Below are 12,828 nucleotides of genomic sequence, written 5' to 3'. Positions count from 1 at the left end.
TTCCCCCCCACTCAAATCAAAGTTAATTTGTCACGTGCGCCGAATACAACAGGTGTAGACCTTATAGTGAAATGCTTACTTACAGGCCCTAACCAACAGTGCAATTTTTAAGTAAAAAATAGGCATTGGGTGAACGAAGTAAAGAAATAAAAACAACAGTAAAAGACTATATACAGTAGCGAGGCTATAACAGTAGCGAGGCTATATACAGGCACCGGTTAGTCAGGCTGATTGAGGTAGTATGTACATGTAGGTATGGTTAAAGTGACTATGCATATATGATAAACAGAGAGCAGCAGTAGCGTAAAAGAGGGGGCGGGTYGTGGGTGGGACACAATGCAGATAGTCCGGGTAGCCAATGTGCGGGGGCACCGGTTAGTCGGGCTAATTGAGGTAGTATGTACATGAATGTATAGTTAAAGTGACTATGCATACATGATAAACAGAGAGTAGCAGCAGCGTAAAAGGGTCTGGGGGGCGGGAGAAAATGCAAATAGTCCGGGTAGCCATTTGATTACCTATTCAGGAGTCTTATGACTTGGGGGTAGAAGCTGTTAAGGAGCCTTTTGGTCCAAGACTTGGCGCTCCGGTACCGCTTGCCATGAGGTAGCAGAGAGAACAGTCTATGACTGGGGTGGCTGGGATCTTTGACAATTGCCAATTCACTCACTTTCCTTCTCTCTGTCTCTCAATCTCAGTCGAGTGAGGAGCTCAGTTCGCAGCTCTCGACTGTGGAATCTGAGAAGGTGGCGCTAGCGGGATCCTTGTTGAAGAAAGAGGAGGAGATTGCAGGCCTGGGGGAGGAGCTAGAGCGTGTTCAGAGCAGCCTGGCCAGTGAGAGGGAAAGTGGAGTGAAGACTGCCGAGGCCCTACAGAACCAACTCAATGAGAAGGTGTGTTTCAGGGGAGGTAGCTGTTTGTGTGCGTGTGCGCCAATGTTTCAGCCTGTCAGTGAGCGTGTGTGATATCTGATTCTCTCACTGACCCTGTGTGGATAGGAGAGCAGGGAGCAGGCCCTGGAGAGCCAGCTGGTGGCAGCCCGCTGGTCCACCCTACAGGGGGCTGTGGAGGAGGCAGAGAGGATAGTCCAGGACTCACTGGCCCAGCTTGACGACCCAGCACACATCAGCTGCACCAGCTCTGCAGGTCAGCCCCTAACCCTCTCCAACCTCTGTCTTATGCACACCTGACTCCAGCTTTGTTCCTGTCTGTCCGTCCGACCGTCTGAGATGATGCTACATTGTGAAACCCGTGCTGTGTGTGTGTGTGATGTAGGATGATGTCCCCTCATAGTGGTGTGTTTGTATGATGGAAGATGCCTCCCCCTCACTGTGTACCCTCGTTGTGTGTAGACTACCTGGCGTCCAGGTGTCAGGCATCTCTGGACTGTATGGACAGACTTCACTCTGCCAGAGACGGCTACCTGGCAGACAACACAGGTCAGACGCAGATCTTCTCTCTCATTCCCTTAGTCAGCATTGTGCCATCACACACGCAATCTACTTTCAGGCACCTATTGAAGCCGTCGTCGTTCTTGTGTAGCAGGTCAAAAGGTAGCCACCGACGGTCTCTGTGCAGTTTGACAGTAATTAACTCGGCAACATTAACGGGAAGGACATGTGTATATATATACAGTACCAGTCAAAAGTTTGGACACACCTACTCATTCAAGGGTTTTTCTTTATTTTTACTATTTTCTACAACAGTAATAGTGAAGACATCAAAACTATGAAATAACACATATGGAATCATGTAGTAACCAAAACAGTGTTAAACAAATCAAATATATGTTAGATTCTTCAAAGTAGCTACCCTTTGCCTTGATGACAGCTATGCACACTCTTGGCATTCTCTCAACCAGCTTCATGAGGTAGTCACCTGGAATGCATTTCAATTAACAGGTGTGCCGTGTTAAAAGTTAATTTGTGGAATTTCTTTCCTTAATGCGTTTGAGCCAATCAGTTGTGTTGTGACAAGGTAGAGTTGGTATACAGAAGATAGCCCTATTTGGTATAAGACCAAGTCCATATTATGGCAAGAACAGCTCAAATAAGCAAGGAGAAATGACAGTCCATCTTTAAGATATGAAGGTCAGTCAATTCGGAAAATTTGAATGTTTCTTCAAGTGTAGTCGCAAACACCATCAAGCGCTATTATGAAACTGGCTCTCATGAGGGCCGCCACAGGAAAGGAAGACCCAGAGTTACCTCTGCTGCAGAGGATAAGTTCATTAGAGTTACCAGCCTCAGAAATTGCAGCCCAAATAAATGCTTCACAGAGTTCAAGTAACAGACACATCTCAACATCAACTGTCAGGAGGAGACTGCGTGAATCAGGCCTTCTTGGTTGAATTGCTGCAAAGAAACCACTACTGAAGGACACCAATAATAAGAGACTTGCTTGGGCCAAGAAACATGAGCAATGGACATTAGACTGGTGGAAATCTGTCCGTTGGTCTGATGGAACCAAAAATCTCAAATTTGGACTCAACTGACGTGACTTTGTGAGACGCAGAGTAGGTGAACGGATGACCTCCGCATGTGTGGTTCCCACCGTGAAGCATGGAGGATGAGGTGTGGGGGTGCTTTGCTGGTGACACTGTCAGTGATTTATTTAGAATTCAAGGCACAATTAACCAGCATGGTTACCACAGCATTCTGCAGTGATATGCCATCCCATCTGGTTTGTGCTTAGTGGGACAATCATTGCTGGTTGAGAGAATGCCATGCAACGGTCGTCGGAGGAAGAAGGATCGGACCAAAGCGCAGCGTGGTAAGTGTTCATGATTATTTATTTAAACTGAACACTTGAGACAAAATGGAACAACACGAAACCGTTCTGTCTGGTGCAGACACAAAACAGAAAACAACTACCCACAAAACACAGGTGGGAAAAAGCTGCCTAAGTATGATTCTCAATCAGAGACAACGATAGACAGCTGCCTCTGATTGAGAACCACACCKGGCCAAACACAAAGAAATACAAAACATAGAAAATGAACATAGAATCCCCACCCAAATCACACCCTGACCAAACCAAAATAGAGACATAAAAAGCTCTCTACGGTCAGGGCGTGACATGTCAAGAGTGTGCAAAGCTGTCATCAAGGCAAAGGGTGGCTACTTTGAAGAGTCTAAAATATATTTTTATTTGTTTAACACTTTTTTTGTGACTACATGATTCCATATGTGTTATTTCATAGTTTTGATGTCTTCACTATTATTCTAAAATAGTAAAAATAAAGAAAAATCCTGTAATGAGTAGGTGTGTCCAAACTTTTGACTGGTGCTGTGGTAAAATGCTTATTTATATTCAAATACAGTGTTTTTCAGCATTACAGCCTTCAAGTACTTCATATAAAAGTAGCATATCCTGTTGATTTGTATATAGACTTTATATCAGTTTGACCTTTGACCCTTGGTTCTCCAGGTGTGTCGGAGCTGGTGCGGGCAGTGACCCATCTTGCCCACCTGGTGGGCGACACCATTGTTCAGGGCAGTGCCACCTCTCACATGGTGCCAGTGGAGCAAGCGGACGGTGAGTGTGAGCTGTCCCTGTGTCTTCTCAACTGAAATGTGCACTCACACATCCAGGACAGGAATGCTCCATGATTTTAAATAAAGTTTGATTTGATCCATGTCTTATAAAAACCACTACGTCCCTATATACATCTGTTAGAGAAGTACTGATAATGCGCAGACAGGCAACGATAGCCTGGTTCCCTACCTGGTTCCCTACAGATTAAGGACCAGGATAGCAGTTAGCCACCCAGTTCCTCTAAGTCTCCGTACTGTGTGTGCATCTCTGACCGTCCTCTCTGTCCCCCCTCTCTTTCCACAGCGTTGTCAGACAGTGTGAAGGCGTGTGGGGCTGAAGCCCTGGCCCTGCTGGGTCAGATGAAGGAGCAGGAAAGCCTGGCTACGGCAGACAGCGCAACGTTGAGGGCAGCTCTGGATGGCATCCTGGCCACCGCAGAGGTCAGTCCAGTCTTTATGGTCATACAAGTTTTGTTGTTATTGCTTTATTCTTAAGAGTAAATGTGAGTGCATAGTACAGTTTAGGTGCAAATTACAGTCATTTGATTTCATGAAAACATGAGATTATTACGCAATTACTAGCGAGTTAAAGGGAGGAGGAGGTTACTTACGTTGATACTGATGAAAACCTCAGTCAGGCTGCAGGGACGGAGGGATTCATGTATAAACTAGAATAGGCTACATGTCCAGTTGATCTTAAAGTGAACTACAGAAAGTAAACAATAAGGTTGTCATTAAACACTTGGCATCTCATCAGAAGAATCACAATTGAAAAAGAACAGTCAAACAATCATAATTTGACTACATGTTCAAAAGATTTCTTAGCAATCTGTACTATACCTACTGGCAAGGATATCAATCTGCTTTCAGCCCTGGTTTCTAGCAACATAACCTGCCGCTCGCAAAAAAGCTGCGATATCTCTCTGTCTGCCTCTCTCTCTCAAGAGGCCGACACTGATCTTGTAGGTATTTGCCTGGTCGTAGAATTCGTCTCCCCGGATGGCTGTCGGTTGGTCCTGCGTAATGTACATGTCTTCCACAACGAGCCGGTCATAGGGGATCTTAACAATGATCCGATCCATGTTCTTCTCGGGAGTAAAGGGTTGTCTGTTATCATAAACAACATCATTTGGCAGGCTGCTAGCACCGGGGTTGCTTATTGTATTGAGGTTGCCCACCGCAAAGTAGAGTCGTGTGGTCAAATTAATTGCTGGGAGTAGCCTCTCGGTGTTCCCAAAGGAATGGAAGCCATATTCCAGCCGGCGTTGAAACCAACAGAAATGGCGTCTGTGCGGGCATGGATGGTCAGCTGTTGAACGAACCAGTAGAGCAGCTTGAGACCGTGACGTGGATAGTTGTGGCTAAACTCTATGGTTCTCAGTTCATTGATTGATTGGAATTCTCTGATGATGGCTGAAGATACTTGGAGCAGGGACAGCAACAGGAGGACAGAGCAGACCAGGCCTTTTCTGTCCATGGTGAATGTTGGTGTAGCTAGAATCTTAGCTGGAGGATGCTGGAATCTGGATGATCAGGAGTACAAATCTCGTCTCCAACTCACCATTTTATAGAAGAATTTTGGTATGTCACAACAGTACTTACTCAATCAGTTACTGTTATTGAGATGAGGAGCAAACTCTGCTATTCTGCTGAAACTGCTGATCCCGTTTATTGTCTTGGTAATAATGAGGGTGGGGTTGTTTTCTTTCCCGTAAGTGTAAGTTCCAGAAAATGTTAGGTCCAGGGTTCTAGTGCTGCCGTACCGCACCGGAGCAAAACTCCTCAGAATTGGGGTTGTTTAATAAAGTTTAGATCAAAGGTTAATAAATGTTTTGGCAAGATCACTTAATGATTAATTAGTATTCTACACAACAGACCCAATTTAATAGCATAGTTTAACGTTAGTGTTAGACCAAAAACAACATGTCATTTCTTATTACATTTTAGGATGATTTTACTGAATGGTTGTGTTAATTGAAACAAAATACAGCTACATTACATAACCAAAAGTATGTGGACACCTGCTCGTCCAACAGCTCATTTCAACATCATGGGCATTAATATGGAGTTGGTCTCTCCTTTGCCACTATAACAGCCTCCACTCTTCTGGGAAGGCTTTCCACTAGATGTTGGAACATTGCTGCGGGACTTGCTTTCATTCAGCCGTGAGCATTAGTGAGGTCGGGCACTGATGTTGGACAATTAAGCCTGGCTCGCAGTAGGCGTTCCAATTCATCCCAAAGGTGTTTGATGGGGTTGAGGTCAGGGCTCTGTGCAGGCCAGTCAAGTTCTTCCACCCCGATCTCGACAAATAATTTCTGTATGGACCTCGCATTGTGCATGGGTGCATTGTCATGCTGAAACAGGGAAGGGCCTTCCCAAAACTGTTGCCTCAAACTTGGAAGCGCAGAATCTTCTAGAATGTCATTGTATGCTGTAGGGTTAAGATTTCCCTTTACTGGAACTAAGGGGCCTAGGCCGTACCATGAAAAACAGCCCCAGACCAGTATTCCTCCTCCACCAAACTTTACAGGTGGCACTATGCATTGGGGCAGGTAGCGTTGAGGTTTACACCACTCCAGCCGACGCTTGGCATTGCACATGGTGATCTTGGGCTTGTGTGCGGCTGCTTGGCCATGGAAACGAACAGTTATTGTGCTGATGTTGCTTCCAGAGGCAGTTTGGAACTCAGTAGTGAGTGTTGCAAACGAGGACATATGATTTCTACGTGCTATGGGCTTCGGCACTCGATGGTCCCGTTCTGTGAGCTTGTGTGGCCTACCACTTTGTGGCTGAGCCGTTGTTACTCCTAGAAGTTTACACTTCACAATAACAGCACTTACAGTTGACCGGGGCAGCTCTAGCAGGGCAAACATTTGACGAGTTTTGAAAGTCACTGAGCTTTTCAGTAATGCCATTCTACTGCCAATGTGTCTATAGCGATTGCGTGGCTATGTGCTCGATTTTTATACACCTGTCCGCAATGGGTGTGACTAAAATAGCCGAATCCACTAATTTGAATGGGTTTCAACATACTTTTGTATGTATAGTGTATGCTGTAGTACGTTAACACAATCTGCTCGTATATTTGCTCAAAGTAGAAGATCGAAATTCACATTCCCATGAAACTGATTGAGATCAAATGGTTGGCATGCAGATGCAGCTTGGGTGTTTCACTGATAAAACCAGAGGAATTATCATTCACAATTGACAGTATGTATTTGAGCCAATATGTGTTGGTATAGGCAGATGATGCATTTCTGCCTATTTTAAAATGGTATTATTCAATGGTCTACGTCCGTACAAACTTTGATTGAGAAACAGTGACGTCATACATTTATTTTGCAATGCGGCACCTAGAAAAATGTTACTACGCCACTGGTTAGGTCGCAGCATTTGTTGGGGACTGGCGTCCACCACTGTTTGTTTGTTTGTTTGTTTGTTTTATGGCTTAGCCATGGGCTCTCGCTTGCCATGTCACTTGGAAGTTTTATGATTTAATGCTTTATAAGAAGAATTAGTGCTGACCTGCCATGGTTGTGAAATTCTCTGACATGGTTGTGACATAGGTCTACTAAATTTAGTGGAAGTCCACACCCTGCAATCATTCTGAGAACCTCAACGTCTTCATAATGCCTATTTGTGCACATTTAAACCAGGGGATGTCATCATGATAAGATGAGTCTCAGTGCTTCTTATTCTTTCAACAAAGTATGTGACCCGTGGAGGGGAAATCACAACACTAGAATTTGACCTTCAGGCAAAGGTCAGCTCCCCCACACTTTTTCTCTCGCCGTCTCTCTGGTCTGTAGAAACTGCGTCCTCGGGGTCTGGAGCTGCAGCAGGGGGAGCTGGGAGATCTGGTGGAGCAGGAAATGGCTGCCACATCAGCCGCCGTGGAGTCAGCAGCCGCCAGGATAGAGGTAACCAGCTCAATTTGTGTGTGTGTGTCACCATCATCACCAAGGAGGATCCAGACAAAAACAAAAGTGTGTGTGTGTGTGTGTGTGAAAAGAACCCTCTGGTTTCATTTTACAGTAGTATCAACCAAAAGGTGTCTAATTTCCTCTATTTGTTCTATTACATTGACAGGATATGCTCAACAAGTCGCGTGCAGTCGACACAGGGGTTAAGATGGAGGTCAACGAGAGGTGAGTCTCCTGGACATGTCCAGTAAGAAAAGCATTTTTTTTTTTTGTCCCCTTTTAAAACGTTTCCATGGCGTGCCCTAATGAACACGACCCTGGCTTTGAGAATCACATAACTTTCAAATGAGTGAAACGTTTCAGATCAAGATGTGGAGCTGCCGAACGAATGTGTCCTCTATCGCCCCCCATAGGATCCTGGCCTCCTGTACAGACCTGATGCAGGCCATCAAAGAGCTCGTTCTGTCTTCCAAAGATCTGCAAAGGGACATCGTGGATAGTGGCAGGGTGAGAAACAGAAACCTATCATATGTGCATCATAATGTATAATAATATAATATACGGACGGAGTGGCTGACTTGCCGGGGCTATTGATGCAGAGATTTATGCGCATGTGCTTTATTTTTTAAATGTAGCTGGTGCCCTCTTTGCTGCCTATATAGCTTCTGCTCAGTGCGCCCACTGCTGCTTCACCCTCATTGACATGGAGGGGGAAACTTCAGTGTTCCTAATGTTTTGCGCACTCAGTGTATATTCCAATATAATATATTCGTTCCACCAGGGGGCAGCATCCATGAAGGAGTTCTATGTCAAGAACTCTCGCTGGACTGAAGGCCTGATCTCAGCCTCCAAAGCCGTGGGCTGGGGTGCCACAGTCATGGTGTAAGTAGTATCACACTTTTTCTTCTAACGTAACCTTGTATTACTGCACCGGAGCCCTGTTACAGCAGTGTTGTTACTACTCCACAACACCATGGTATTCTGGAATACACTCATTTAGGCCAGAGGTTTTCCCTGACTACATGACTCCAGCCCCTACTGTATAGCCTATAACCGTTGAAATAGTAGCATGATGTACTAGATTACCCATAATGCTCTGCGTAATGTTTCCCATAGAGATGCAGCAGACCTTGTGGTGCAGGGTAAGGGCAAGTACGAGGAGCTGATGGTGTGTTCGCATGAGATTGCAGCCAGCACTGCACAGCTGGTGGCTGCATCCAAGGTGAGACGGTACTTCTTGTGTAATGATATCAATCAATCAAATGTATTTATAAAGCCCTTTTTACATCAGCCGATATCACAAAGTGCTGTACAGAAACCCAGCCTAAAACCCCAAACAGCAAGTAATGCAGATGTTAGAAGCACAGTGGCTAGGAAAAACTCCCTAGAAAGGCCATAACCTAGGAAGAAACCTAGAGAGGAACCAGGCTCTGAGGGGTGGCCAGCCCTCTTCTGGCTGTGCCGGGTGGAGATTATAACAGAACATGGCCAAGATGTTCAAACGTTCATAGATGACCAGCAGGGTCAGATAATAATAATCACAGTGGTTGTAGAGGGTGCAACAGGACAGCACCTCAGTAGTAAATGTCAGTTGGCTTTTCATAGCCGATCATTCAGCTTTAGAGACAGCAGGTGCGGTAGAGAGAGAGTCTAAAACAGCAGGGCCGGGACAAGGTAGCACGTCCAGTGAACAGGTCAGGGTTCCATAGCCGCAGGCAGAACAGTTGAAACTGGAGCAGCAGCATGACCAGGTGGACTGGGGACAGCAAGGTGTCATCAGGCCAGGTAGTCCTGAGGCATGGTCCTAGGGCTCAGGTCCTCCGAGAAAGAGAGAGAATTAGAGGGAGCATACTTAAATTCACACAGGACACCGGATAAGACAGGAGAAATACTCCAGATATAACAGACTGACCCTAGCTCCCTGACACAAACTATTGCAGCATAAATACTGGAGGCTGAGACAGGAGGGGTCGGGAGACACTGTGGCCCTGTCCGACGATACCCCCGGACAGGGCCAAACAGGCAGGATAAAACCCCACCCACTTTACCATGTGGTAACTGAAACTGTGCATGTGTGCGTGAGACACTCACTCACAACCGGATGTACATATGCCAACCTACATCTCTCTCATCACTTGGTGTGTCAACCATATCTCTACATGTGTTTAAGACACACCCATGACCCATTCATGTTGGTAACCCAGCCACTCTCTGGTCTGTTGGGCAGGTGAAGGCAGACAAAGACAACGCCAACCTGGGCCGCCTGAAGCTGGCATCCAAAGGGGTCACACAGGCCACCGCCGGAGTTGTAGCCTCCACCAAGTCCGGGAAGTCCCAGATCGAGGAAAAAGGTGAGTGGATTAACATTAGTGTGGCCATGGATTTACAGTGAGAGATCAACATGACATGTATTGTGACTGAATGCTGAATTTCTTTCTCTCTCTCTCTCTCTCTCCCTCCTTTCCCCCCCTCTCTCTCTCCTATGACTGTGTGCTTCAGACACCATGGATTTCTCCAGTATGACCCTCACTCAGATCAAGAGGCAGGAGATGGACTCACAGGTAAGAGCAATGTGGGGTGGCTGAGTGTGTGTGTGTTACAGGTCTAAGTAAACTGTGTTTTTGTGTGTGTTGTCAGGTTTCGGTTCTAGAGCTGGAGACAAAGCTGCAAAAGGAGCGAGAGCGTCTAGGAGAGCTAAGGAAGAAGCACTACGAGCTGGCCGGGGTGGCCGAGGGCTGGGGGGAGGAGGATGAAGGTGCGTATGTGTGTCTCAACATGATTACTCAGAGGCACTATGGCAGAAATAGCGGTTGTGTGATTTATTTTTGGCCTTTTGGTTGTGTTGAAGCCCAGTCTAATATCCCTCTACTCTCCTCACAGGTACAGGTTGAGGTCTGTTCCCCACCACTCCTTCAACCACAAGACTGACTTCTCTCTCGCTCTGCCTCTTGCCCCATTTATACACTCTTCAGTCTTTCTCTTCCTATTTATTTTTTATTTTTATGAAAGCCAAATAAAAAGGTGCTTTTTTAAAAATGCTCCTCTAGCTCCCGGTGGCTTCCAATGGGACAGTGATGAGGAGGGAAAGTGACGGGGGATGGATTGACTACCTCCCTGGCCCCTCCCCCTCGACTGTTGAGGAATAGCACACCTGCTGATGGATCCTTTGTCTTCTACCAACGGTTCGTTTTGTCCCAGTGGGAGCACCACTAGTGTGTGTGTGGAGCGACCCACCACGAGCACAAGTTCTTCACAACCAGACATCCTACAATGCATTGCACAAGGGCCAATCCCTCATCAGAGGGAGACTTGACTGATTGTCAGTTAGACCCCACCCCTTGCCCACCCAATGTCTCATCAGTGCAACGAAAACAGGCGCGTGTGTTTTTCTCCCACTAAACAGTTGTTGCGTTGTTATTCTAAGTCGTAGAGTTGTTGCCCTCGCCAGTTTTCTTTTCTCCTGGGTCCTCTTTTTCCTCTCACTGTGAGCTTTTACCTCTCTAACCCAAACCCCGTCTGAGCTATACGCCCACCGAGATACAGACTTTTGCCTTTTCGCCTCCTGGTTTAAAGACCATGATGACTGTTGTTGTTATTATTATTATTAGAGTTGACTGTTTATACACCCAGCTACCCTYATGATACACTAGAAATAGATCTGGCCCTGAAGTGAGCTCTGTCTGTTGAAATGAATGGGGTTTAGGTTCTCTAAGGACACTAGTGTGGTGTGTCTGACCAGCCAGAGAGGACTGCTGCTGAAGTTGAAGTGGTGTGTGATGCTCTGGGGCTGCTTTGAACCCCTGGTTGTGTTCATTAGGCACACCACGGAAGAAAACGGAGTGAATCTAAAAGGTACTACCTGAACGTGTCCAATAAGAAACACTTTTTTGTTTTCCTTTGCAAAACTGTATCCTACGCCGTGTCCTATTGAACACGACCCTGATCATGCCGGACCGTTGATTGGCTGTGTGGCTCTGAGCTTCCTGGTCTCTGTAACGTAGCTGGAAAATGGACTTCCATAAGCTGCTGTCTGATAATTTACAATTTTTTCCCCAGGGTCTCCCCCTCATTGATTTGAAAGGAATGGACTTAAGAAAGATGGTGTAAGAAATATGGTGGAGTGAGCAAGTAATAAGCAGAAAGGCAGGGAATTGGAATGCAGCCCTACACACCCACACTGCTGGGTTCTTATCAGCTTCACCAGACGACGTAGCTGTAAAGCCTAGACAGAGAAACCGACAACTTCCGTCACCATCTGTCTACAATAGCAATAACACCTGGGCCGTGTTCATTAGGCACCAAACGGAAGAAAACTGAAACAGGGAGGGTATACCTAGACCTGTCCAATAAGTAACATTGCCACAAGAGGGCAGTGTTCCACAGCAGAGCTACTACATTACAGAGACTCGTCATGAATTCTCCTCCACCTCTCTCTTGCCAGTGGACACTAGTGCTCTTCAATCTGGCTTTATGAAAAGAAATGGGAACATCGTATGTTGTCGAGTACACAATGAGTTAGGTTAGTAGGGGGTCATCCAGTATTTGTTTTCCTTTTGAAATACTTTAGCTGCTCTTGAGCTTGCCTGGCGCAATGGAACCAATGAAATAGTCCCAAATGTGCTTCAAACACGCCCATCTGGCACTCCAGTCAGGCTCAATGAAAAGCAATGCAATTCAAAAATGTATGAATCCTATTTGGACCCAGATCTGGTTTAATCATAGCATACTTTCTCTGTGTGTGATGCTCTTTGAGTTTGTCTTCCTGTGTGTCTTAATTCCCTTTGAGTTTTTAATATTCTGCTCTGCTTTTGGCTGTTTTATATAAAAAGTTGTGACACTGGGTATTTAATGARGATTTAGCGGTGTACTTCCGTCACTACTTCCTGGTTATTAACCTCTCACCCTTTGGTTTGTGTCTGTAGTCCAACCAGCTCAGCCAGCCTTTCAAACTGCCGCTCACTGTAGTCGATGAGAAAAACAGTACTCAAAATAACATTTGAAATAATGTCTTTTTATGATATACTAAAAACTATGTATGTGGGTTTGTTTTCTTTTTTCAGTTTTTAAAATAAATATTTCAACTCATTAATATGACCAAAGCTTGTTTGTTTAGTTATTTTGCTCACTTCAATGAGGACTGGTCAAGCTGCTGCAATTTTTTCAATTCAAGCTGCTGCAAGTCCTTGAAATGTTCATGAATATTTAATTAGTTCATGTTTAATTCATGAACCCTTAAGTGATTAGGAAAATGTATCATTCAAATGATTAAGTGAGAGACTCGTAGGCTATTTCCAGATAGCGTCCTACGAGAGGAATGGGGCGGGTTATCTCATCATGTACTCTTTCTAAGGATTCTATGAGATGTA

The 12,828-nt window shown here is 45.5% G+C and overlaps 1 protein-coding gene and 1 non-coding gene across 2 annotated transcripts in view; both read left to right on the top strand.

The window, feature by feature from the left end:
* The window catches only part of LOC111949341 (huntingtin-interacting protein 1), a 41,358-nt gene extending 28,797 nt beyond the window's left edge, over window positions 1-12,561 (top strand). Inside the window, exons 18-31 of the mRNA XM_023966433.2 lie at window positions 699-893; window positions 999-1,146; window positions 1,353-1,439; window positions 3,430-3,537; window positions 3,841-3,977; window positions 7,349-7,459; window positions 7,629-7,687; window positions 7,876-7,969; window positions 8,244-8,344; window positions 8,579-8,684; window positions 9,690-9,813; window positions 9,962-10,023; window positions 10,100-10,217; window positions 10,343-12,561. Coding sequence (XP_023822201.1) covers window positions 699-893; window positions 999-1,146; window positions 1,353-1,439; window positions 3,430-3,537; window positions 3,841-3,977; window positions 7,349-7,459; window positions 7,629-7,687; window positions 7,876-7,969; window positions 8,244-8,344; window positions 8,579-8,684; window positions 9,690-9,813; window positions 9,962-10,023; window positions 10,100-10,217; window positions 10,343-10,353 — 1,461 coding nt within the window. The 3' untranslated portion in view covers window positions 10,354-12,561. The remainder of the gene's footprint in view (window positions 1-698; window positions 894-998; window positions 1,147-1,352; window positions 1,440-3,429; window positions 3,538-3,840; window positions 3,978-7,348; window positions 7,460-7,628; window positions 7,688-7,875; window positions 7,970-8,243; window positions 8,345-8,578; window positions 8,685-9,689; window positions 9,814-9,961; window positions 10,024-10,099; window positions 10,218-10,342) is intronic.
* On the top strand, window positions 1,506-1,621 carry LOC111949984 (small nucleolar RNA SNORA16B/SNORA16A family). The gene has a single exon (XR_002875431.1). It is a non-coding gene; the product is annotated as a small nucleolar RNA SNORA16B/SNORA16A family (small nucleolar RNA).
* Window positions 12,562-12,828: the final 267 nt, after the last annotated feature.

The sequence above is a fragment of the Salvelinus sp. IW2-2015 genome, linkage group LG22, assembly GCF_002910315.2.
Source record: "Salvelinus sp. IW2-2015 linkage group LG22, ASM291031v2, whole genome shotgun sequence".
Classification (NCBI taxonomy): Eukaryota; Metazoa; Chordata; class Actinopteri; order Salmoniformes; family Salmonidae; genus Salvelinus; species Salvelinus sp. IW2-2015.
This window is presented reverse-complemented; position numbering and strand designations above follow the sequence as displayed.